This window comes from Geotrypetes seraphini, chromosome 12 (genome assembly GCF_902459505.1).
Source record: "Geotrypetes seraphini chromosome 12, aGeoSer1.1, whole genome shotgun sequence".
Classification (NCBI taxonomy): Eukaryota; Metazoa; Chordata; class Amphibia; order Gymnophiona; family Dermophiidae; genus Geotrypetes; species Geotrypetes seraphini.
Genome location: NC_047095.1, coordinates 115,139,049 through 115,165,128, shown reverse-complemented (window position 1 = coordinate 115,165,128; position 26,080 = coordinate 115,139,049). Strand labels below are relative to the sequence as shown.

The following is a 26,080-nucleotide window of genomic DNA, read 5'->3' as shown; positions in this document are numbered from 1 at the left end:
TGCCCTGCCTAGATAAACCTGAGGCTTTTTCTTCCGTTTAAAGACATTATCCTTGGCTATTAAAGTGGAGTAGTTGTGGTTTTGTTGTATATTACTCAAAGTGTGCAATTCTGGTCACTGTATCTCAAAAAAGATAAAGCGGAATTAGAAAAGGTACAGAGAAGGGTGACAAAAATGATAAAAGGGATGGGACAACTTCCCTATGAGCAAAAGGCTAAATTGGCTAGAGCTTTTCAGCTTAGAAAGTAGACAGCTCAGGGGTGACATGATAAGAGGTCTATAAAATACTGAGTGGAGTGGAAGGGTTAGATGTGAATCGCTTGTTTACTCTTTCCAAAAATACTAGGACTAAGAGGCATGCGATGAAGCTACTAAGTAGTAGATTTGAAACAAACTGGAGAAAATATTTCTTCACACGTATAATTAAACTCTGGAATCCATTGCCAGAGAATGTGGTGAAATCAGCTAGTTTAGCAGGGTTTAATAAAGGTTTGGATAATTTCCTAAAAGAGAAGTCCATCGGCCATTATTGAGAAGGCTTGGGGAAATCCAGTGCTTATTCCTAGGATAAGCAGAATAAATCTGTTTTACTATAGTACCATTATTTTACGGTTTATAATTCCTTAATCATTCAGATCAAGACGTTTTTAAAAGAATCAAGTGAGATTCCTGGCACAGACCAAACAGCCGAAACACAATCGTGTTGGATCCTATTTCCAAGTTTATATTAAAGATTTTAGGTTGTCTCCACTGTGCCAGCTGTTTGTATTTTTTCTACAGTCTGAGTTCTAGGGTTTATTCTTCCCCCCTTTCTGTTCATTCTCTTGCATTAACTACCAGGCTACACTTATCCCTAACTAATTTTCAAAGGGAAACTGGGTAATTTCCTTTTGAAAATTATCTATAAATTAAACATGGAAAACGAACCCAAATTACTTCAGTGTTCTACTGTGTCAAGCGTTTCTATTTTTTTTCTGTGGAGTGAGTTCTTCTGGGATTTTTTTTTCTTTCTGTTTGTTCACTGTATTTTATTAGCTACCAGGTTCCACTTATTCCTAATTTTCTACTGTGTCACGTGGCCTAAAGCTCTAATTGCCATAGTGATCCAGAAGAAAACGGCAATTTTGATAGGTTGTGATATCTTCTGAAGGACAAAGAAAAGAGGACGCTGCTGTAAATGAGCTTTTGAGACCTTACAACACTTCTTGCTAATCTGCCGTTTTACTGTATAAGCGCCAAATCCCTTCTTGCTGAGCTGTTCAAATCAACAAATGCCATGCTAAAAGGAATTTTTTATTTTCAGGATGCAGATGTTTAAAACACTCGTATTATTCTTGACGTTCATCTTGGGGACCATGATTGGATTACTAATTTCAAAGTAGGTATATTCAGGCCCGGATTCTCAAAATAGCGCCATTCAGAAGGTATATAATAAATAGACAAAAAGTCACTACTCTGTGAACGGTCACTGTACACAATTTAATCAAAATGAGCCTCAGACACAGTGACTGAATAAATAATTACAAGTCGGGTACTTTAAGAGGAACCGATGATTAAGGACATGTTGCCTATTGGCTAAAAGTCTATTTTTTGTCTATTTATTTATTTTTTGTCTATTTATTAAAAGTCTACTTTTTTGTCTATTTATTAATTAAAAATTTGAAAAAAATTCCTTTACAATTGGTGTTTAGGTTTTGGCCATTCAGAAGGTTCCAATAGGTGCTCAATGAGCATCTAAGTTAAGTGTTTTAATTGGCAATGGGGAAAGTTGCATGACACTGTAGGGGAAGGATACATCGTAGCAGGGCATTCCTTTCAATTACATGCGTAATTATAGTATCTCGGCAAATATGTCTAAATTGGGTGCAGGCATTTCTACTACGCTTTTGTCGATGCAAATGGCTGTGCCTAACTTTAGTCGTTGTTCCTAAGGGGTCCTTTTATCAAGGCGCGGTAGGGGTTTAACGCACAGAATACCGCGTGTTAAACCGCCTGCCGTGCTAGTCGCTAACGCCTCCATTGACAAGGCATTAGTATTTTGGCTTGCCGCGGGGGTTAGCGCGTGATGAAATGTCCGACGCGCACCTTGATAAAAGGAGCCCTAAGTGTACGTGCTATTCCATAAACCATGCCTAACTTTAAGCGTGACTTATAGATTAGTGTTTTTTTTAGGGAGGGAGGGGGCTGATTTTTGAGGCGCTATATATATAATTTAACCCCAAGGAATACGAGAAACCACTGTGTCATGGAGAAGGAAGTAGACACTTCGAAAAGAGTTCGGGTGAAGGTCGGAACCGTGAAATAATTCAATATATTTCTTTTCTTGAACAGGTGGCCAGAGGCTGGATCTCTAAATTGGAGGTCAGTATACTTTCTCAATAAAATTACTACAGCGGGGGGGGGGGCTACATTTTCAAATCAGGCCCAACAAAGAAAAAACAAAACCCCTTAAAAAAACTTTTTTCATATATTGTGATTGTGCACTAACTTGTCATTTTGGTTTTAGCCTTACAGCATATACTTAGGTTTCAGTTTCGATTGTAATTTGTCTCTGGCGAAAGACCCTGCCCGTTGTACCAAAATTGCCATTCAGCTTGGGTGTGGATTTCAAAAGACAAATTCATTAAATCCAAGTAGGACATTTTTTGTCATGTTTCAAGTGAATAAGAACATAAGAACATAAGAACATAAGAAGTTGCCTCCACTGGGTCAGACCGAGGTCCATCTCGCCCAGCGGTCCGCTCCCGCGGCGGCCCATCAGGTGTGCGACCTGTGAAGTGGTTTCTGACCACTTCTATAACCTACCTCAAGTTCTATCTGTACCCCTCTATCCCCTTATCCTCCAGGAACCTATCCAAACCCTTCTTGAATCCTTGTACAGAGTTCTGGCCTATCACTTCCTCCGGAAGCGCGTTCCATGTGTCTACCACCCTCTGTGTAAAAAAGAATTTTCTAGCATTTGTTCTAAACCTGTCCCCTTTCAATTTCTCCGAGTGACCCCTAGTGCTTGTGGCTCCCCTCAGTTTGAAGAATCTGTCCTTATTTACTCTCTCTATGTCCCTTAGGATTTTGAAGGTTTCTATCATGTCCCCTCTAAGTCTCCTTTTCTCCAGGGAGAACATCCCCAGCATTTTTAACCTGTCAGCGTATGGAAAATTTTCCATACCTTTTATCAGCTTAGTCGCCCTCCTCTGCACTCCCTCGAGTACCGCCATGTCCTTCTTGAGGTACGGCGACCAGTATTGAACACAGTACTCCAGGTGCGGGCGCACCATTGCGCGATACAGCGGCATGATGACTTCCTTCGTCCGGGAATCTTTCCAGGTCCTTCGGCAACCTAATAAGTTCCTGCGGAACTCATGGCAGCCATTTTAGATAGTGTCTCTGCACAGGGCAAGAGCATAAGATGATCACTCCTGCCCTGGTTCACCGCTGGCCCTCCAGGGCTTTTAAAGGCAGGTTTTAATGGTCTGGGAGGTGGCAGTTTTCATTGTCAGTTGGGACAGGGGGCGGGAGGGATTGCTCCTGTCCTGGCTCACTAATGGACCACCAGGGCTTACAGCAAGCCCAAGGAAAGCCTGCAACAGGTGTGGGGGATGGGGGGAGGGAGAGCCTGGAACCTAACCCTATTCTCCCAATAGAATCTGCAGTTCACTTTCCGTGGTTTTGAGGCGCAAAGTATACTGCTGGAACCTAACCTGTATTTTCCCATAGACTCAGCATTTCGTTATTTACGATTTGGCGGTTTGCAAACATTTTTTGCAAATTATACTACTGAGAATAACGAGAATGGACTATATAGAATTGAGTCCTTTTCGTGCATGCTGTATACAAGGGTATTATCGGGAAAGAGTCTGCGCTCTTTATGGAAAATGTATAGTTTTTTGAAAGAGGGCACACTGTGGCATAGCGAGGATAGGAGGCTCCCAGGATGGTGGAGCCCCCTGTGCCCTCATACCCACCCACCCTACTCCTTCCCCACCCGCCGCCACCCATGCCCCCCCTCCTTTCCCTCTCCCCATAAAATCTTCACCAGTGTGAGCATTGGCTTTACCTCTGATGTCACTTCCTGGCCCCACAACCAGGAAGTGATTTCAGAGGGGAGCCTATTCTGAACAAAAGTACAGGATGTAGGATCTCAACTGCACTTCCATAAACATTTGCTTCCCTTGATTTTGACAGCTGCTGTTTCTCATTACCCTTTAGCTCTGATGGACCTCAATGAAATCAGAAACTGCAGCTGTCAAAAACCGAAAGAAGCAGATTTCTAAGGATGTGCAGTTGAGATCTGTGAGGTCCCTTCCCCGTTTCGGGTTTTTTTTTCTACCATTTCAAGCAGAAAATTATGTGAACTGACATTTCTCATTTTATGTCAAACTAGTTGTTTAGCCCGTTACATTAACGGGTGCTAGCAGTCCTTCTCCCTTACTTTTACCTCCTCCCTGTCCAGCAGCACCCCCACCCATTCCCTGCTCCCCCTATATAGCAGTAGCCCTTCTCCTTTTATCTCCCCCTGTTCAGCATCACCCCCCCATTTCCCGCTCCCCATATCCAGCAGTAGCTCTTCTCCTTTACTTCCTGCTCCCCCCCCTGTCCAGCAGTAGCCCTTCTCCCTTACTTGTATGTTCCCCACTGTCCATTAGGAACCCTTCTCCCTTATCTGTAAACAATGCAGCCTTACATTTTAGAAGTCCCCCACCCCATTCTACCCAGCTCCCTTGCCAAATTTCAAAACTGCAGGCAGTGGCTGCTCCTCACCCGATCCCCGCTTACAGCAGCCCCGCACTCGCGGTCTGGTTGGCTCCCTTGTTGGAGCTTTTCACGGTGTTGTCTCCTCTTGGCCTTCTCCAAGGGCTGGCTCCCATGAAAATGTTGTGTTGCTGTTTGGGGCTGCGGCGGCAGCTTCTCTCCGGAGGCGCACCGGCATCGGAAGCCTTGTCTCTGACGATGTGACGTCGGAGGGGTTTCCGACGCTGGTGCGGCTCTTTGGGGGGCTGCCGCCTTCGGGGAGGCTTTGGATGCGGGGCCGGATGCGGGAGGAGCAGCCACCGTGGGGGGCTTTGGTGGGAGAGCCAGGCAGACGCATGGATCGAGCAGCCCGGGCCCCGACCACCCTCAGAGGTGTCCTCCGAGCCCCGAGAAGAGACGCAGCGGGGCGACTTGTCCGGTCAGTAGAAGGGGGCGGATTGACATCCTACTTGGGCCGCGGCGGCCAACATCCGACTCCAGGCCAGACCGTAAGCCGTGCATGCGCACTTCCTATGTGTCGCTACAGCGCACGGAAAACCGGCACACACATAGGAAGTGCGCATGTGCGGCCTAGCGTTTTATTATATTAGATGAATGCACAGCCCTAATTTTTACATATTTTACCAATAATCTTACCTACAGAAATCCAGAACAGGTACCAAGCCAGGACCTGCTGAGGAGAGGAGATTTGCATTGGTGAGTGCTTATCTGCTCGGAAATGGTATTCAGAATTAGGAAAAGGTTGATATGGTAATTTCAGTGATTTTTCTTTTTTTTTTTGTTACAAGGATAGTTTAGAGCAGTGGTCTTCGCTAATTTTTAAATGAGGGCCATTTTAGATCCATAAGGGCTGAAGGAGAGCTAACAAATATCTTCCTACTTGGGGCCATGATACCAATAATGCTTCTCAACATTCATTCCTATCAGAACACCTGGCTTCAGTTACATGTGCAGAACACAGATAAACCCTATGCAAATACAGAACCACAAACTAAAAATCCTAATATACACAAAGAAAACCCTAAGATGCCAGGGTCTGCATGCAGTACAACACTAGAGAAATAGAAATAAATTAATTTCTTCCTGAACAATGCAAAATATAGACAACAGATGTAAATTCTCAAAACTGTCTGGTGATTTTATTTTTCTAATCATCTTTTCCCAGTCTCTGGCTGCATTTCCTTCTGTCTGTTTCCAGGACCTTCTTATCCATTTGCTGTTTTCCTCTCCTTCACTTTCTGCCCTATATCCATCTTTGGTATTAACTTTTAACATTCAACTTTCTTTCATTTGTCTGCTTCCTTCTCAATCTGTCTACTTTTCCATGTCTTCCCCTCCTCTCCATCCATGTGCACCATCTCCTCCCTCTTTCTCCCCTAGTCCCATCAATCTATAAACAGCATTTTCTCTCTCTCTCTTCCCTTCCCCATTCCTCCCATCCCTGTGCATCATCTCCTCCCTCTCTCTCTCCCCCTCCATGTTCTGACATCTCTGTCTTCCCCCTTCCTAAGGTCTAGTATCTTTCTTCTCTCCTTCCCAGAGTCTGGCCTCTCTTCCTTTCCTTTTCTGGCATCTCTCTCTCCTTACTTTTGTCACCTCCCATTTCTCATGTCCAAATCTCTGTCCATTTCTTCCCCCCTTCTCGTGACCTGGTATCACTCTCCTCTCCTTTCTGTAGTCTAGCACAGTGTTTTTCAACCTTTTTACATCTATGGACTGGCAGAAATAAAGGAATTATTCTGTGGACCGGCATCGGTCCGTGGACCGGCGGTTGAAGAACACTGGGCTGTTGTGGGCCAGACCCCGTCCATCTCTACTCAATCTCCACCCCAGACCCCCGCCCCCATAATAGTACTAATTGCACCTTGCACGTCCCGTGCCTCAACTGGAAGCCTTCCCACTGACGTTGCAACATCAGAGAGAAGGCTTCCGGTTCAGGCACAGGATGCCCGGAGCACTGAATCTGGCTCAAAGATAACGCCGCATCGATCGCACCATGGACCGGCGGTTGAAGAACACTGTTTTGGGCCTGATGCACGTGCTGGCCCTGTGGACTGGCAGGAAATTTCTATGGACCGGCACTGGTCCATGGACCGGTGGTTGAAGAACACTGGTCTAGCATATCTCTCTTTTCCTTCCTGCCATGGTCTGGCATCTCTTTTTCGTTCCTTTCCCCTCCTCCTTCCCCTTCGAGTGTTCTGATATGTCTCTCCTTCCCTTTCTCTTTTCCCATATCTGGTATCTCTTTCCTCTCCTTCCCAAAGTCTGGCATCTCACCCCTTATTCCCTTCCATCCTCCCCCTATTGTGGTCTGGCATCTTTCTCTCTCTCCTTCTTTCCCTCCCCTACCCCTTCCCTCAGTCTGACATCTCCTTCCTTCCCTTACTCCCTTCCCAAAGTATGCTATCTCCTCTCCTTGCAGTCTGCCATATCTCTCTCCTTTCCTTCCCTTCTATCCCTGCTCTACATCGCTTTCCTTCCCTGCCCCTCCTGCAATCTGGCATAGCTGCCCTCCCCTCCACTTCCCTTTCCCTTCTTTCTTCCCACAGAGGGCTGGCATCTTCTTACCTTTTCTTCCCCATCTCCACAGTCCAGCATTTCTGCACTACCTCTCACCAGCTTGTACTCTTTGGGCCATGGTTCGTGGGCCTTGCAATGAAGACCACTGGTTTAGAGTATAGTTTAGCATTTAGATTCATTGGGGTCCTTTTATCAAGCTGCGGTAGGGGTTTAATGCGCGTAATACCGTGCGTTAAACCACCTGCCGCGCTAGCTGTTAACGCCTGCATTGAGCAGGCATTAGTTTTTTTGCCGGCCGTGGGGGTTAGCGCGTGATGAAATGTCCGACACGCTAACCCCGCTAGCGCGGCTTGATAAAAGGACCCCATTGTTTTAAAGTTTAATATAACATCAGTTTAGAGCACAGCTAGCAGTTAATTCAAAATCATCAACAGTAGAATACCAATCTACTATGAGAAAACTAAAATACAAACACCTATTATATACACATTTTCTGTACTTATCACATTCTTAATTATTATTTCAAATATGAAAAAGTGGAAAATTGACCTCAGCAAATGTCCATAAAACTCTACTAAAACAGTGTACTTTTATGTTTAAATCTATTTTATTAAGCAACAGTAAGTACAACAGCAATAATAACCATGGAATGCAGTTTCATCAAACACCTTTTAATGCATTTTCATACAAATCTTTTTATACCATCCACACACTAAAAAATGGCCGACGGTGTGTGTCTGAAGGGTGGAGAGGGGGCGTGTCTGATGAATGGAGAGGGGGCGTGTCTGTTCTAATCAATTAGCACAGCCACATTGCTGCATGCTAAGTGATTAGCACATGATTGACGCACGAGTCCTTACTGCCTACAAATTGGATAGTGCCGAGGGCCCACATGGTAGAGGCAACATTAGCACATGGCCATTAATGCTGAAAATAGAAAACTGGCCATTTTCTGATCATGGCAATAAGTGGCCTTAGCATGCAGGAAAGATCCGTGTAAGGGTGCACTAAGACCACTCTATGTAAGGTAGACCTTGGGGAAATGCCTACTAACATTGGGACTCATATCTCAGCCTTTCCGAAATACAGCACTCATTTATAAATAATAATCCAGGACAATCATGCATATTGGGCAAATAATGGCCACAACTTTATTTCATATTATTTCCAAACATTAATTTTAAAAATTTTTGTGAACATCAACAAACTTCACACTTAACCATTTATGATTTCCCTCAAAAAAGAGGGTTACTTTGTAATCCTCAAAAAGACAAAATAGTATCCCATTCAGTGCACGCACTTGTCCGTGTACGCTATTGTCGTGCGCGGATTTGACGGGCCACCCTCTGTCTCTGTGCTAAAGTTTGAAATTTATCTCAAAGATTCATGAAAATAAAAAAAACACAGAACATTTGTCTAGAAATACTTAAGTCTGCAACATTATTTGAAATAAAATTAAATACATGGTTTAGACTAGAGGAAGAAGAGGGTAATCAGAAGGATTTGACTGTATGTCAGGAAAAACATTGATTTTTGCAAAGAAATTATGAAATGTCGGGCAATTTCCTTTTATGTTGGATTACCTGTAAAAAGAATCATAATGAGCTTGAAATATGACATCAATATTTTTCTTTCCTGACAGGGTGCCAGCGAATAGATCATCTCGTTTAAGGTGAATATGTGGTCTATAAATTTGCATTCAAGGTTAGGAGACGATCTGTAGTCATTCCAATTCATTATCAAAAAAGTCCCAAAGTCAATAATTAAAAACTAACCACTTTAATCCTAAAAGATATGTACAAAATCACTTGGTCTTTAAACTGAACAAGAGCAATGCCCCTCCGTGATCAATCATAAGAAAAATTGATTAGATACCCATGAAGATAGAGCTTTATTACATGTGACCTGTGATTGTTAAAAGATCACCAATTTTCAACCGGCAACTCAAGCAACCTTCATAGGAACGTGATGACAGATAAAGGCCAAATGGCCCATCTAGTCTGCCCATCCACAGTAACCATTATCTCTTTGTTTCTCCGAGAGATCCCACATGCCTATTCCAGGCCTTCTTAAATTCAGACACAGCCTCTACTGTGAGACTGTTCCACATATCTACCACCCTTTCTGTAAAAAAGTATTTCCTTAGAGTACTCCGGAGCCTATCACCCAGTGCCGGTTTAATGGGTAGGCCCAGTAGGCACGTGCCTAGGGCCCAAAATAGTCAGGGGGCCCCGCTGAAGGGCGGCTTACCATGCCAATTTTTTTTTCCAGATGGCAATGTGCCCCCTCACGGCAACAGACCCCCACCTGGCATCGATGACAACACTGCCCCACCCCCATCGACGGATGGCAATGCGGTCTCCTGCCGGCATCAAAGGCAACGTGGCTAGTTCAGCTTCAAGAAGGTCCTGTGATGAATTCATCCGCCGGTCCAACCCCTCTGAAGTCACTTACTTCTTCCAGCAGACGCAGTCATCGCGGGATCTTCCTGGAGCTGAGCCGGCCGCGTTGCTGTTGATGCCGGGGGCAAGCCGCATTGCTGTCCATCGATGGGGGGGGGGGCATTGTCATCGTTGATGCCGTGGGGGGGCCCATTGCCCTTGCCGGGAGGGGGCCCATTGCTGTTGCTATGGGGGTCATTGCCATGTGGAAAGGGTGCTAGAGGGAAAGAAAGGGGGCAGATGCTGATGGAATTGGTGTGCAGGGAAAGGGGGAAGACATAAGGGGGAAGGATACTGGATGGAATTGGGTTGGAGGGAAAGAAAGTGAGCTGATGCTGATGGAAGTGGGGGAAGGGAGAGGAGAGTGAAACGCCAGACCATGGGGGTGTGGGAGAGGGAAGGGAAGGAGAGGAGAGATATGCCAGACTATTGGAGGAGGGAATGGAAGAAGATGGATGCCAGACCAATGGGGATAAAGGGAAAGATGGAAGGAGGAGGCATACAGTTTCTGGAAGTGGCATAGAAAGACAGAAGATGAAAGGAAGAGAGTGATAAGAGGATGAGGAGAGCAGAAACCAGAGAAGACAAAGATAGAAAAATTTTTTCTATTTATTTATTTTTTTTGCTTTAGGGGACATGCATTGCTGTTTCTGTGGTGTTGCATTGTATGCAGAGTCCAGCTTCTTGGTGGTTCAATTTAACCTTTGTCTAAGTATTTCTATTTCATCCCCCCTTTTACAAAACTGTAGAGCATTTTTTAGCGCCAGCCGTGGTGGTAACAGCTCTGATGCTCAGAATTCTAAGAGAGTCTGAGCTGTTATCACCGTGGCTGAAAACCATACTTCTGTTTTGTAAAAAGGGGAGCTAAGTTTTCCAGTTAATTCTGCAGCTAGATCTGAGCAGCACTTTTGATCTGGTAGATCATACTATTTTGTTGGACTGTTTGGAATCCATTGGAGTCGCAGGTAATGTCTTGAACTGGTTTCGTGGCTTCCTGGTGAGATAGATGACAGGAGCCTATGGGAGACTTTTACAGGCTGTGAGACCTATTCCTGCATTTTGCTGAAGTTGCTGAAGTCACGGGCTTGTGCAAACTGGTTTTAGTTCAGATGCTGAGATGCTAATGTGTGGCATGTGAGTATGTGGATTTCTTGCTGTGAAGTTTCTCAAGGACACAACCAGTGCTAGAAAGACAATGAACAGTGCTAAAAGAAAAATGCAAGTCAGCAAGACACTCCATCATCCGGGAACCTAAGAGCTGATAAAGTGATGCCAGGCTAATGCGCTGAGTCACTTATTGATGTACCTGTGTGAAGAATGGAAACTTCAAGGAGAAGAGTTCTAGAAGCTATGTCTGTCCAGGGCCCCCCAGGGAAGAATGGAGGCGTGGACTAGGAGAGGGTTAGACAGGCAATTGGTCTCTCCAATAGGGTGATACATATTCCCAGCCAGGGGAAGGGTCTGAGACACAGATACTTTCTGTTTAAAACCCCCATGCTGTGGCAGAGTTTCTTTAGAGAAACTGCGCCATGCTTACAAAAATATGCCGGCACTGTTCGTATGAGGTTTTTCTCTCCATTGTATATGTCCAAACTTATTTCTGATTTGACAAATGCTGCTATAATACTAATTACTAGAATAAAAAGTTATTTGCTTTGGAATATACAATGCAATCTTGTGGGTTTTATTTTTATTTTTTTTTCCCTTCACGATGGACTCCCGGTGAGGTAAAGTAAGCAGCCGTTTGCCTCACTGGGTAAAAGATCTTACCACGTGTTTAAAGAAGATACCTTGTCTTATTGTTGGGAAAACTCCTGTGGGTTCACCTCTGTCCCCCACTTTGTTTAATATTTATCTTGCTTCCTTGGGAAATTTGTTGCAAAGTTTAAAGCTCAAGTTCTACATTTATGCGGATGACATTACTATAGTCATCCCGTTAACTTGTCTGTCACCGGAGTTCATAAATTTTTTAGTGATTATTTTAAGTCAGATTGAACTTTGGATGACTGCTTATAAATTGAAATTAAATGCGGAAAAAACTAAATTTTTTTTTTAGCCACTCCCAATGATAAGATTAAAGAAACATACACGTGAATGGGTTGGACTATAATATAGAGCAATCCATAAAAATATTGGGTGTGACTCTGGATAAGCACCTCACATTGGAACAACATACGGATTTATTGTTTAAGGAATGTATCTCAGTGCTTTGGAAGCTTCATACCATTAAGAAGTATTTTGATGAAACTTCCTTTCGTTTATTGGTACATCTTAAGTATTCTCAATTACTGTGACATTATATACCTAGGTGCTTACAAGAAAATTTTCAAAAAAATGAGAGTGATTCAGAATACTGCCGTTCGCCTCATTTTTGGTTTAAAAAAATGAGAACATATCACTCCTTTTTATTTGAAACTTCATTGGTTGCCGATAGAGAGTCGAAAATTCTGTTCAAATTTGCTTGTATTTGTTATAAATCAGTTTCAGGTTTGTTACCAGGTTATCTTGTGTCTCACTTTCCTTTGAGTCACGCCAAAAAGACCCCACGTAGAGTGCACCTGTTTTCGTATCCCTCCATAAAATCCTGTCATTACAAGAAGTTCCTTGAGAGAACTCTCTCTTTTCAAGCCGCTAAATTGAATGTATGGCTTGGAAAAATGATGTTAGAGGTCTCTTCCTATCCTGATTTTAGAAAAATTGTTAAAGACTGTTATTTGCTTACCTGAACTGCGTTTAATTGTTACTGCCTTTTTATAAATAACTCAATAAAAAGATTGAACTGAAATAAAAAAGACTCAACTCTTTGATAGGCTGGTATCTTAATGCCTTTTGCTTCATTTTCCTTTTTAAAAAAAAATCAAGTTCCTTATATTTAACTTGATGTATTTTATCTATCCTATGCATTACTTCTTTCCCTGCCATGCCGGTATTTTATTGCCTGTCTGGCTAGCATTTAACAGTTCTTTTTAAACCGTCAACAATGCTTCCCCAATTTTAAACTGTTGTTTTCTTTTCTGCATCATATTGTAAATGCTCTCTGTCTGTATTTGATTTTAGTCCATTATTTTAATTTGTATTTTATCTGTGTCCCATGTATTAGCTCACCTTGTTGTGAACTGCCTAGAACTTTTTCGGTATGGCGGTATATAAGAATAAAATTATTATTGTTATTAGTTTGTGATTACATATTAGTTTGCCTAGATTACATACTAGGCAAAGGTGTTTTCTATCTTCTGGTTGTATGAAAGACATGTTTTTTTGTTAACGATGACTAGCCTTGTTTGGTGAAATGCATCGGGCATGGTTCTTGGAAGCACCTTGAATAAACCTGATTTGAATCTCCTTATTTTCTGCCAATCTTCTTTTGTTTCATGTTGGATTCTTTGGCGGACTGCTTGCCTTGTTGTTTCGTTGCAAGCTAACATACATGGAGTGGAACGTACTAGAGGAGTTACAGATTTGGTTGTTTATACATACATATGGGTTACAGTTGGTTGATGTAGAGTGAGGCAGTTGAGAGGCATTGTAAACTTGGTTATTAATGTAGATTTATATTTCAGATAGTATTACTGCTTTACAATATATTTGAACACTTTTATATACAGTATGCAAGGAAAGGGTTCAGAGTTAAAGTCCTTGGTCAGTAGGTGGGAAGGGAAGGAAGGGGGGATTTGTTCAGAGATGTTCAGGGGCTCTTCTCTCTGGAAAAAAGGAGGCTCAGGGGTGATATGATAGAGACCTTCAAGATCATGAGGGGCATAGAGAGGGTGGATAGGGACAGATTCTTCAGGCTGAAGGGGACAACAGGTACGAGGGGGCATTCGGAGAAACTCAAGGGAGATAGGTTCAAAACAAATGCAAGGAAGTTTTTCTTCACCCAAAGGGTCGTGGACACTTGGAATGCGCTACCGGAGGAAGTGATCGGGCAGAGTACGGTACAGGGATTCAAACAGAGACTGGACAGATTCCTGGGGGATAAAGGGATCGTGGGATACTGAGAAAGTATAGAAACCCAACCAGGTCGTGCATGTGTAAGACCGGAGGGCTAGGACTTAGATGGGAAGATAAGACTCATCAGGAAACCAAGGTGGCATGGGGGCCCCTTCTGATGATTTAGACAGGTCATGACCTGTTTGGGCCGCCGCGGGAGCGGACTGCTGGGCTAGATGGACCTATGGTCTGACCCGGCGGAGGCACTGCTTATGTTCTTATGTTCTTATGTTTAAGGGTTGCATAGAAGAAAAACTGTGCATTGGTATGCTAATCTTTGTTTTGATTTAAAAAAAAAAGAAATACAAGTGAAAATGAAGAAGTAAATAAGAAAACAGATAAATGGGGGTGGGGCATGGGCGGGGTAGGGCCACGGGGCTCAGTGTACTTGTGTGCCTATCGAAGAATTAATCCTGCCTTGCTGTCACCTCGGAATTTCATCCTATGCCCTCTCATTCCAGACTTCCTTTCAAATGAAGAGACTAGAATTTTACTCACCTTCTCCATATTACCTTGAGGTGCAGACTGTGGGCTAAGCGCGTTTCCTCTGACATAGCTAAGAGCGTTTCTTCTGATGTCTTGGCCACTTTTGGCTTTGGCGTCTTGAACCTTTTTTCAGAACAGCCAAGAACAAGGACAGTACAGAAAAAGTGAGGATCCTCTGTAAAAGTAAGGATAATACCTCAGCGATGCGTACGTGTATCTTTATGGGACTTGGGTTATAAATTGCTGATTTCAAGACCACTTACACAGACATGTTAGCTTGCAATACTCATTAGCCAGTTATGATCATATATAACGCATCTGTGAAAGTCTAAGTCCCAGTGCTGGGATTTGAATTAACAATCCTGCACATTATGTCACCCAGTTGTTAATGTCTTACAAACCTGAGGGATTTTTTCTGTTTTCCATCCACCCTTACCCATTTCCAACCTCTGCTCTCTCTTTCCAGAACACACTATAACAAACCTGATATAGCACAGGCTCCGTGAGTAACTACCTTTATATAATACATACTGTATATGTCAAATGCATTTTTAAAGTTTTGATATTTTTTCCCTGGGAAATGATGAATTAGATCACTCTTTAATAGGGATGTGCAGACAAAAATATTTTGATTTGTTTAATTTCCTGTGTTGTTTGTTTTTCTTTTTTTTTTAGGGCACTGGTTCTGGGTATGGTGCTCTTAATTGCACTTGGAAATCTGGGCACACACTCGATTACTGCTCGCAATTTAATTGGTTAATAATCCAATTAGCACTTCTATTCCAAGGTGCTTTAATTGCTAAGCAGAGCAAGCAAGCACTTCAGACTAATCAAACGCAAACAGAAATGGTAGATGGGGGGGGGCATGAATACAGCAGCTTCGTGTTTGCGATCAGTAGAACTAAATAAGCATTCGATTGGATTAGACTTCAACAGAAAGTATGTGCTGTATAAGAATTAATTGTGATTAGCTAACTGAATTAAATAGCCGTAAATGATAATCATCCAGATGAAGCTGTATCCAGTTATGGTTAAGTTTTGTAAGTAATAACAGTTCAGGATGTGGTGAGTTACTGTGCAAAAAGGTAATAAGAAGTATCCACTCTAATTTCTGATTCGGATTATTTTCTGTTTGACATGCTACTTTCCTTGGCCTTGAAAATCTTGCTCACATGTTGGAAGGACCTGTCTAAGGCCTCCTATTCTCAATGGTGGAATCTAGTGTGCCTTACATACAGAACTGAAGCTTATTTAGCTAAATCTTCTGACAGACTTCCTTCCTTTCAAGTGAAATGGTCATTACTGAAATCTTACCTGCATTCCATTTCTTATTCTTGAGCTGACCACTCTCATCTTTCTATTTCTATTTCTATTCCCTTCCTCTTCTTTTTCTTTTGTATCATTGATACTTTCATGCTTATGATTGCAGTCAGGATGCCTTTAACTTTTGTATGGGATGTGCCTTTGTTTTTCAAGTTTCTCTTCCCTGAAGAAGCCCTTTCTGGAAACGTCAATCGCTCCTCCTAAACTTACTTGCTCCACTTCATCACTGACGCTGAAACCGTGGATTGAAGACAAAGTTTTATTTTATTTTTCTTTCCAGCTTATGATTTATCTTTAATCTTATCTATTGTTTTGCCTTTTGTCTTTGTTTTGTTCTATTTCGATCATTTAAATTTCTCCAGAATTCTACTGTTCAACGGCTCCCCCTTCTGCTTCTATTCCTTTCTCTCCTCTCTTCTACCTTCCAAAGTATTTAGATCAATGCTGTCTTGTTAAAATGTTTATTTTATTTTTATTTTTCCTCTAACTCTACTTTTCACTTCTCTATTACCCTCTAGGTACTTTAGTTAGATTGTGAGCCTTCGGGACAGTAAGGGAATTTTTCAAGTACCTTTCTTATTTCTAATCTTAATGTATATTTTCTGTAAACCGCTTAGAACCTAACGGATGTAGCGGTATATAAGAAATAAATTACATTACATTACATTACATTACATTATATTACATTACATTCTCTGGAAATTATTGTTATACATTCTTGTTTGTTATGCAACTTTTACTGCTACCTGTTTATTGTTAGGTATATCTCTTGCTGTTTGTTACATATGTTTCCTCCCTTCCATGCTTTGTAAACTTAAAACTTGACTAAAAGAAATATGAATTTTATAAAAGCAAGAGGAGAGAGAGAGAAAAAATACAGACTCCCAAAAAAGAGAAAAATTAATTTAAATATGTTCAAGGATGAGTTATTGTTCTGATAATGTCAGTAAGGTTTTGGTTATAGCAATGCAATTACATACGGCCGTTAAACAGAGATTCAAAGATGGAGCCTTGTCTCGTGGCTCAGAAATGGTTAGTTGGCATGGGCCTATGAAGATTTTAAAATTCCTCCACATTTAATGGATCAGTAAACTCTTTAGTTGAATTCTTGTAGGTAATCCGAAGTCTGAACATAAGAACATAAGAATTGCCACTACTGGGTCAGCAGTTCGCTCATGCGGTGGCCCTCAGGTCAAAGACCAGTGCTCTAAATGAGTCCAGCCTCACCTGCGTATGTTCCAGTTTAGCAGGAACTTATCCAACATTGTCTTGAAACCCTGTAGGGTGTTTTCTCCTATAACAGACTCAGGAATAGCGTTCCAGTTTTCCATCACAATCTGGGTGAAGAAGAATTTCATTATGTTTGTACGAAATCTATCCCCTTTCAACTTTAGAGAGTGCCCTCTCGTTCTCCCTACCTTGGAGAGGGTGAACAGTCTGTCTTTATTTACTAAGTCTATTCCCTTCAGTATTTTGGGCACCCTTTATAAAACCCCGGGGATAATGCTTGGTAAACACCAGGGTGTCCTCCATCTTTTTTCAACATGGTATCGAGTGAATTTTAGAACCAGAGGGGGCATTTTAGTTCTGAGCTGTAAAGTATGGATTGTTGTGTCTACCCATTCCATGCCACTTGCTATGTAATATGGCCCTGATTCTATAAAAGACACCTGCAGATCAGTGCGCTTAGCCGATCTAGGTGCCTACCATATCCTGAACTGTCATTACTTGGATACAGCTTCATCTGGATGATTATAATATACAGCTATTTAATTCAATTAGCTAATCACAAGGAATTCTTATACAGCACATACTTGCTGCTGAAGTCGAATCCAATCGAATGCTTATTTAGCTCTACTGATCGCAAACACTCACGAAGCTGCAATATTCATCCCCACCCATCTACCATTTCTGCTTGCGTTTGATTGGTCTGAAGTGCTTGCTTGCTCTTCTTAGCGATTAAAGCACCTTGTGAGTCAGCGATGCTGTTTATTCTCATGACTGACTAGTTCCAGCTACTGTCATTTGCTTGACTGAATCTGTTTATCCATAATAGTAGGAATAACACTTCTAATTGTCAGGTCTTGCCAAATTTGTTTATCTATTCTCTCTACTTATCATGATTATACTGAAAATACTACTAATACTGCTTAACAAAATATTGTGTCTGACTGTCCGATCTAGGTGCCTACCTTAAATTTTTTAATTGACTTAATCAGCGCCTTAATTGAATGCAGCATTAAAAACCACTTTAAAAAAATTTATTTGCCAGTAGGCACTAACCTCGGTAGATGCCTATAACTTTGAGGTAGGCGTCTACACTTCTCCCTCCGAATCCACGGTTTCAGCTATTCGCGATTTTTGCCCGGACCTCTCCCTTATTTTTTAACAATAAAAATGCTGCATCCCGGACCTTTACCAGACCTTACCTAGTGATCTAGTGGTAATGCAGGGCAGGATCAAGAATACAATGGGAACTCACGGTAGCCATTTTGATGATGGTTTTGCATGGGACAGGAGTGTAGGAAAATCAATCCTGTCCCGCATCACTGGTAGACCACTAGGTAAGGTCTGGGACGTAGGAGGGAGGTGGGGGTGGGTCAGAGCCAGCCCTAAAAGTTATCCGTGATTTTTCAATATTCGCGGGCCAGCTCTGCCCCTAACCCCCGTGAATATAGAGGGAGGAGTGTACACTGAGGCACCTACTAGCAAACAGGCGTGTTTATAGGTGGTTTTGGGGCAGATTTGGTGAGCCAATAGATGCCCATCTTAGGTGCACTCATTTAGGCCAAGAAAACCTTAGCCTAAATGGGAGTGCATCTAGGGTCTAGGGTCAATGCCTAGGCACCACTAGGTGCAATTCTATAAACAGTGCTTAGGACTTAAAATCAGGCCCTGTTTGTTCTGCCTGATCCTTGTATAATTTATCAAATATCTTACAACTAATAAGAGTGACTCTTCCAGTCGCAGTGACGTGATGATTCTGACTCCCTGGCTGGCCCCAATTGTCTGGGAGGGGACTTTTAACCATGATATCTTGATGGAAGAATACCAGCGCAACAGCTATAGAATTGGTCTTATAGTCTCTGCCGTTGGAAAGTAAGTACCCCAGTCTCAAGCTTAAAGTTAAGTTTCTTTTTTTATGCGAGCGATGAAGGGCTAATCCACACTCTTGTAGAGTACGGCAACTTAATCCTTGTTTGTCTTCCACAGAACTGTTTTTCTTTTTTAATACTATTTAACAAATTGAGCAAATGAAACTTGTAAATTAATTGAATACATTTTATTTTTCAAGGTATATAAAATTACTTAAGAAATTCCTAGAATCCGCAGAGAGATACTTCGTGAAGGGAGGAATGGTGAAGTACTATGTTTGTACAGATCGTCCCGATGAAGTGAAAGCTCTTAATCTGGATATAAAGAGACCCATGAAGATTATCAAAGTTCCTGAATACTCAGATTGGAACCAGGCTACTATGGGCAGGATGGAGGTTATCAAAAATCAAACTGAACTGCTATTTCATAAAGAATTGGACTACTTGGTCTGTATAGATACAGACATAGTGATGTTGAACCATATAGGAGTGGAGATCCTTGGGGAGTTGGTAGGTGCGCTTCATCCTGGATATTACCACAGCCCACGCAAACATTTTGTATATGAAAGGCGCCCAATCTCTCAAGCTTTTATTCCCGAAGATGAAGGGGATTTTTATTATCAGGCAAATTTCTTTCTTGGGACAGTGCCGAGGATCTACCAGTTGACGAAAGCATGCTATGAAGACATCATGAAAGACAGAGCCAAAGGTATTATAGCAAGGATCGTTGAAGAAAGTCATTTAAACAAGTATTTTCTCTACAATAAACCTACAAAGGTGTTGTCCCCTGAATATATATGGAGTAATAGCCTTGGGAGCCCAAAAGACATAAAGATTAAACGGGTGAACCATGGAGATAAACCTTTTTAAAAGGATACATGAAACATGTGTACACGTCTGTGTGTGTGTGTCAAAGGGAGGGAGAGACTTGAATGGCACAGAATCAAACATATCTGTGTTGTGGTTGTGGGGAGGATGCTGTGTGTGCTGAGGATGATCGCTGTTGACTGCTTTATGTTTTTATTGGGTGCATTAGCATTTAGAACACGCTAATTGTTAGCATGGGCTAAATCGGCTAGCGTGCCTTAGTAAAAGAGGGATCCAAAAATGAGGCAAAACCTAGTCTAAGGGTTCTCAGAGTGTTAAACGCAACAACGACACACCTGAATTGAATAACCAAAGTACATAATCAATAATAATTTAATATAAGTGATAGAGGCCACCTCAGTGTGAGGGTCAGCGAAGGGAGAAAAACTCCAGCGCTTCACACAAAGGGACAAAAGTACAATACTATTGCCTGCACACCATCACTGGTGGCCTCATGTGTGCATAAATCAAATCAATAGTGATAAACCTCAATCAGGTGATAGTAATACTCAATGTGAAGGATGCAAAAAGCACTCGGAGAACCCTCCCCGGCCAACTCCCACCAATGAAACAAAAAGTAGAAGCCACAACCAACTTATCTTCAAACGATGATGGAACTGTTGAAAATAGCTGAGTGCTTTCCATTTCTAGGCACTTTATGCACTCTAACCACTTTATTGATTTAAATATTTTTTGCACAGCACAAGTCACTTTACCTAATGACCTGTGATTGATTGTTTTTCCCAACAAGGACGAAGAAAATTTTGAATAAAACAATGCCTTGGGAAATTTAAGGTTTGGTAATCAATTTATACTTGATACATTTTGTCCTCCGCTTGCATGTGATAATAAATCACACCATTAGATGCTGCTGACAATAGATTTCTCAATATGTATTTTACCATTTAACCATGGGATACCACAGTCCCACAGCCAGGGCAAGATTAATACAATTATGAATAGAACAGAGAAATATCACCACTGGAAGTATTCTCTGCTGTCAGCACCGACAAGTTAGGATTTATTAGGAAAAGGATGGTTGATAAGACCAAGAACATTATAATGCCTCTGTATCGCTCCATGGTACATCCTCACCTTAAGTAATGCACAGGGCCAGCGTTAGGGGAGAGCAAAGAGGACAACTGCCACAGGCCCCATGGCTTCAACGTAACTTCCGGAGCAGAGCCGGATGTAGTCATCGCGGGATCTTCCTGCACCTCAGCAGGGCTGCCGACTCTGCTCTAGAACAAGTACTTCTGAGAGTTGGACTGGCAGCTGTAGTTATGGCGGGCTGGAGAGAAAGGAGTAGGACTGCTGGCATGGAAAGGTGGTGGAGGGAGAGAAAGAGGGAAATGTAGTGCTGACTGAATTGGTGTTCAGGTTAAGGGGAGAGAGACATAAGGGGGAAGGATACTGGATGGAATTGGGTTGGAGGAAAAGAAAGGGGGCAGATGCTGATGAAAGTGGGGGGAAGGGAGAGACAAGGAGTAGATGCTGATTGAAGAGGGGTGGATGGAGAGAGAGAAAGGGAAGACATTGGATGTTAGTGGGGATGGTAGAGGGGGAGCAAGTGCTGGATGGAAGTGCAGATGGGAGAGATAAGGGAACAGATGCAGGAAGGAAGTCAGGAGGAGAGAAAGAGAGGAGCAGATGCTGGATGGAAGTGGATCGAGAGAAGGTACTGGATGGAAGGGGTAGAGAAAGAGGGCACATGATGGAAGGAGGGGATAAATAAAAGGGCACATGATGGGGGGAAGAGGATTGATTTAGTGAAATACTGGAGGGGTGAGGGAAAGAGGTGGCGAGCTGTAGCTAGACAATGAAAAAGGAAATTGATGACAGGGTAGTAAGAACATAATCTAGACAGATGCAGAAAATAAATTGAAAAGGAAAATTAGGAAAAAAAGGGAAAGGGATTGGAGAGGAGAGGTGTGGGAGAGAGAAGGGAAGGAGAGGAGAGAGATGCCAGACCAATGGGGGTGAAGGGAAAGTTGGAAGGGGGATGCATACAGTTTCTGGAATGGGCATAGAAGGAGAGAAGATGGCATATAGAAGTGGCAGAGAGAGGGTAGACAGTGGATGGAAGAGAGTAACAAGAAGATGAGGAAAGCAAAAATCAGAGAAGAGAAAGGTAGAAAAAAAATTTCTATTTTTATTTTTTTGCTTTAGGAGACATGTGTCACTGTTTCTGTGGTGTTGCATTGTATGTAGAGTCCAGCTTCTTGGTGGTTCAATATAACCTTTGTCTACAAATTTCTATTTTATCCCCTCTTTTACAAAACCGTAGAGTGTTTTTTAGCGCCAGACATGGTGGTAACAACTCCAACACTCAGAATTCTATGAGCCTCTGAGCTGTTACCACTATGGCTAAAAACTGCACTACAGTTTTGTAAAAGGGGGAGGGGTTAGTTTGTGATTGCATATTCCATACTAGGCGAAGCTGTTTTCTGTGTGTTCGAAAGACATGGTTTTCTGTTGGGATTGACTGTGAAGGATTGATCTGTCTAGTCTGGCTTGTTTCGTTTTACAATGGGTATATTGATGTTGTTTTGCTCACTGCAGTATGTAAGATGCTGCCTTTTCCTAGGTACACTCATGTGCGACATGTGGATTGTTACTAAAAATCATGATTTTCATACAGATTGGGAGAAGGTGTCATTTAAAATTGCTTTATACATATATGGTAGTAATGGTGGGTATGCAAATTGGGAGAGGGGCCCCCTCCTTAATTTCTGTCCTGGACCCCAGTATGTCTAATACTGGCCCTGGTAATGCATTCAATTCTGGGCATATATCTTTAAAAAAAAAAAAAGGATACAGAGTGGAATTAGAAAAAGTTCAAAAATAATAAAGGGGATGGAAGTCCTCTCAGATGAGGATATCCTGCAGCGATTTGAGCAGGTGGCTTCTGGATAAATTCTGGCCTTCCCTTGGTCATGTCCCTCCGCCTCCATATGCAATCTGGGGTAGACCCCTGGATCCAGCCAGCAGCCGCCTTGAATAGCCGTGGCTGCCAATTGCCTGTCAAGGTACAGGAGAGAGACTGGGGAGGTGGGTAGACGCTACGATTCTGTGTACGTGAGCAAGAGAAGAAGATAGTGGGAGAGCATTGTGTACGTATGGAGCAGAGAGGGAAAATAAGAGCGTGCATGCAATCTGCTGGCTACTTTATAGGATTACTAGCTGATTACCCGGCGTTGCCCGGATATTTATTTATCCCAAAATGTACAACCCCCTACATGTCCCACCCCCTATGTCCCACATGTCCCACCCCCATGTTACCCCCCCCACATGTCCCATATGCCCCACCCCCATGTCCCAACCCCCTACCCTCCACATGTCCCAAAGGAATGTCCCTCTCTATGGGGCTGAAGTTAGACTTAAACGGCATCGGGAGTGTCGGTATTTATCTATGCGAGCCCGAAAACTATGGGTTGGACATTAATATCTGTCGCTTTTGATAATTTTAACATATCACCCCCTTCCCACCCCCACAGTATTTTACCCCGTCCCACCTGCACAATATTTTTCCCCAGATAGTAAGTCTTATATGTACCAAGTTTGGTTGAAATCTCTCCATGCGTTTCAGAGTTATGCTGAGTATTCATCTGTGAGCCCGAAAACACTATGGGGTAGATACTAAAATCTGTCATTTTCAATCATTTTTACATATCCCCCCCTTTCCACCCCCACAGTGTTTGTCCTCAGATAGTAAGTAATGTGTATGTCAAGTTTGTTTGAAATCTGTCCATGCATTGAAGAGTTATGCTGGAACATACATACATACACACACACACATATATTCAAATTATAATGCCGGTTCTCGGGGGGGAGGGTTGTTCGCAGGCGGGGGGACGCAATGCCAGTTCTCGGGGGAGGGGTGCTTGCAAATCAAGTCAACGCTCGGTTTGCGAGTCACGATTTGCGAAAATGTTTTGCTCGTCTTGCACAACACTCACAAACCGAGGTTTGACTGTACTAGCTAATACTTATAACAATGAATGAAATCTTTTGAATGTGAAAGAAATATTTACACTTAAAGATAAAACATAAATAAAATAATAATAAAAAATATTTATTTAAAAAATATTTATTAACAACCATTGATCCAGTGATGATTCAACACATAAAGCTTTTGTGTAATGAAAACTTATTGAACATTGTGACAAATCTAGCGCTATCCCTAGCTTTGACACAGTGGTGAAGAAGGTAGGTAGTCCCCGAAGCAGGAGAGCTGGTCAGGTTGGCCCTGCAGAATATGAAAAGCTGACTTCACTTGGACTATCCCAGGAGCTAATAAACTACAGCTCCCAGAAGGCCAGTCTCAGCACAGAAAGCTGTGACTGAGACAGGCACAGCTGCAGAGAGTTTTCTCTCCCTTCTCACTCTGCAGCAGGGAGGGGCGAATTAGAGGGGGTTAAAACAGAGCAGCTGAGAGAGAGTCAGGAGGAGAAGGAGCCGAGGAGGTTTAGGGGGGTGCTTGGTGGAGAATCCTCTCCTCCTCAACGGAATGCTGAGTAGCTGAACCAGGATGGGCAAATGTTGGACACAGAAGAGCTTACTGCTAACCTAGGGAGTGAGGAAGGAACTCCAGGGGAACCCATGGAAATCCAGGAAAGTCTGGTAAGACCGGAGGAGGTGTCCATGGACATTGATAAGCAGTAAGGGGATGTGTATTGCCTGTGTCCACAGTAGTGAAGCTGCCTGTTATCCCAGTGATAGTTTAAAGGGGAATTGTAGATCTCTCCCTGCTGATAAGGAACTGTGAATTGCTGCTTGAAAGCCTTAGTTGTAAAGCTAGCAAATGTGTTGGCATTTTTTTTGTTCTCTTTGCTAGCAGCTAAGCTGAGCCTAGAGCGTTCTTCCTCACAGCTGTGCATAATTAATTACTTGCAAGTCACAGCAGGGAGCTGTGCTGAGAGCCTGCACGGACCTTGTGAATTCTGTGCTAAAGAAGAGAATACGGTTTACAGAGCTGAAGCAGCTTACGGAAAGTTACTAAATCCAAACTACTCTGGTGAACAGGACTGTTTATAAATGTGCTAACAAAGTCCAGAGGCTGTGGAACTGTAGGTTAAGATGAGACACACCCAAAACCTGGACACTGGATTTATTTGAAAGTTTTGCCCTGTTTGAACAGCTTGTGTTTTGCCTCATAGTTTTGGAGTGCTTGTTTTGAGGTCTGCTAAGCTGAAGCATTTTTTTCTTTTTGTTCAATGCAAACAGTGAACATAATAAAACCTTTGTTGGATTATTCTACTATAGTGGATTTTGAGGTGTGTGAGTTTCTTTTCCCTTGCCTGTTTTTCTTTTGGTAATGTCAGGGAATCTGGTATTATACCTTAGGCAGACGCCTAAGAAGGCCTAAAGGGTACCCTGGTTAAAGGGTACACGTATGGACAGGAAAAGTCACAGTGTTCCAGCTCGCTGCCGTGAACAGGAGCTGCGCAGGTGTGACAACACAAAGTAGTGTTTCTGAGGATCGCTAAATTTCTGAAGGGTGTTATATCTGAAGGGATTATTACAAGAGACTATCTCTTAACTATAGATTATATGGAATAACTTCCTTTACTATTTATTATATGGTACGCCTACTTTGGGCCAGGACCCCAATAACTTTTCTCGACGTTCATCCCTACAAGAACACAGCGTTGATCACATATGCGGAACACAGATAAATACTATGCAAATACAAGACCACAAACTAACGGCCTCTTTTACAAAGCCGCGCAGCAACGGCCCCGAAGCCCTTTAAATCTCTATGGGCTTCGGGGATGTTAGCGCAGCTTTGTAAAAGAGGCCGTAAAAGTCCTAATATACACAAATGAAACCATGCAGATGGTAACTCATAATTGGAAAAATTATGATCGCCTCAATTTTCCTTTTTGTTGGGCGAAATTATGCTCAAGCTATAGGTATGAGAAAATGAATGCCGACATGTTGGGGCATAGCAATTTATTAAACTGGTTTGGGGCCTGTTGACGTCTTCTATTACTTCATTATAGTTGTCTTTTGTCTTTAATTTTTGCCTATTCCACATACATCCAGGGTAGGGTGAGAGGGTGGGGGATGGGGGGGCTATTTCTATCTTAGTTTTAGGGCTCCTTTTACGAAGGTGCGTTAGGGCCTTAACGCGCGGAATAGCATGTGCTAATCAGGTACGTGTACTAAAAATGCTAGCGCACCTTCGTAAAAGGAGGGATTACATTACTATTTTAAATAAGGAAAGGTTATTGGAAAAATCTATGTATTTGTGTTTTTATTGATTAGTTATTGGGTGGGTGGGATAAAATGGTTGCTCATGTATGTCTGTAAGATGAATGTGCTTTTCTTGATTTATTATATGCTTATATATTTGTGTATTGCACTGTTGTTGTTTGGAAAATCAATAAAGAATTTAAAAAAAAAAAAAAAAAAAGACCACAAACTAAAAATCCTAATATATGCAGATGAAACCGTAAGATGCCAGATTTTGCATGCAATACAGCACCAGAGAAATAGAAACAAATGCATTTCTTCCTGAGCAGTGCAAAATATACTGTAGATGATGTAAATTCTCAAAACTGACATATTTCAATCACTAAACTGAAAATAAAATCATTTTTCCTA

General features: G+C 42.3%; 2 protein-coding genes across 2 annotated transcripts in view; both read left to right on the top strand.

The window, feature by feature from the left end:
- Positions 1–26,080, top strand: part of LOC117346323 — a 224,862-nt gene that overhangs the window by 135,046 nt on the left and 63,736 nt on the right. The window contains exons 15-16 of the mRNA XM_033915723.1: positions 14,862–14,875; positions 18,805–19,114. Coding sequence (XP_033771614.1) covers positions 14,862–14,875; positions 18,805–19,114 — 324 coding nt within the window. The remainder of the gene's footprint in view (positions 1–14,861; positions 14,876–18,804; positions 19,115–26,080) is intronic.
- LOC117346607 (histo-blood group ABO system transferase 1-like) lies at positions 1,319–20,900 on the top strand. Its single transcript, XM_033916465.1, has 7 exons — positions 1,319–1,378; positions 2,332–2,361; positions 5,392–5,445; positions 8,912–8,941; positions 14,653–14,688; positions 18,474–18,608; positions 18,805–20,900. The coding sequence occupies exons 1-7, from the start codon at positions 1,356–1,358 to the stop codon at positions 19,472–19,474; spliced, it is 978 nt and encodes a 325-aa protein (XP_033772356.1). The 5' UTR covers positions 1,319–1,355; the 3' UTR covers positions 19,475–20,900.

Coding starts and splice junctions, on each gene's coding strand:
- LOC117346607 (XM_033916465.1), top strand. CDS start 1,356: ATGATTGGATTACTAATTTCAAA. Junction 1,379..2,331: donor ATTGGATTACTAATTTCAAA/GTAGGTATATTC, acceptor TTTCTTGAACAG/GTGGCCAGAGGCTGGATCTC. Junction 8,942..14,652: donor AATAGATCATCTCGTTTAAG/GTGAATATGTGG, acceptor CTCTCTTTCCAG/AACACACTATAACAAACCTG.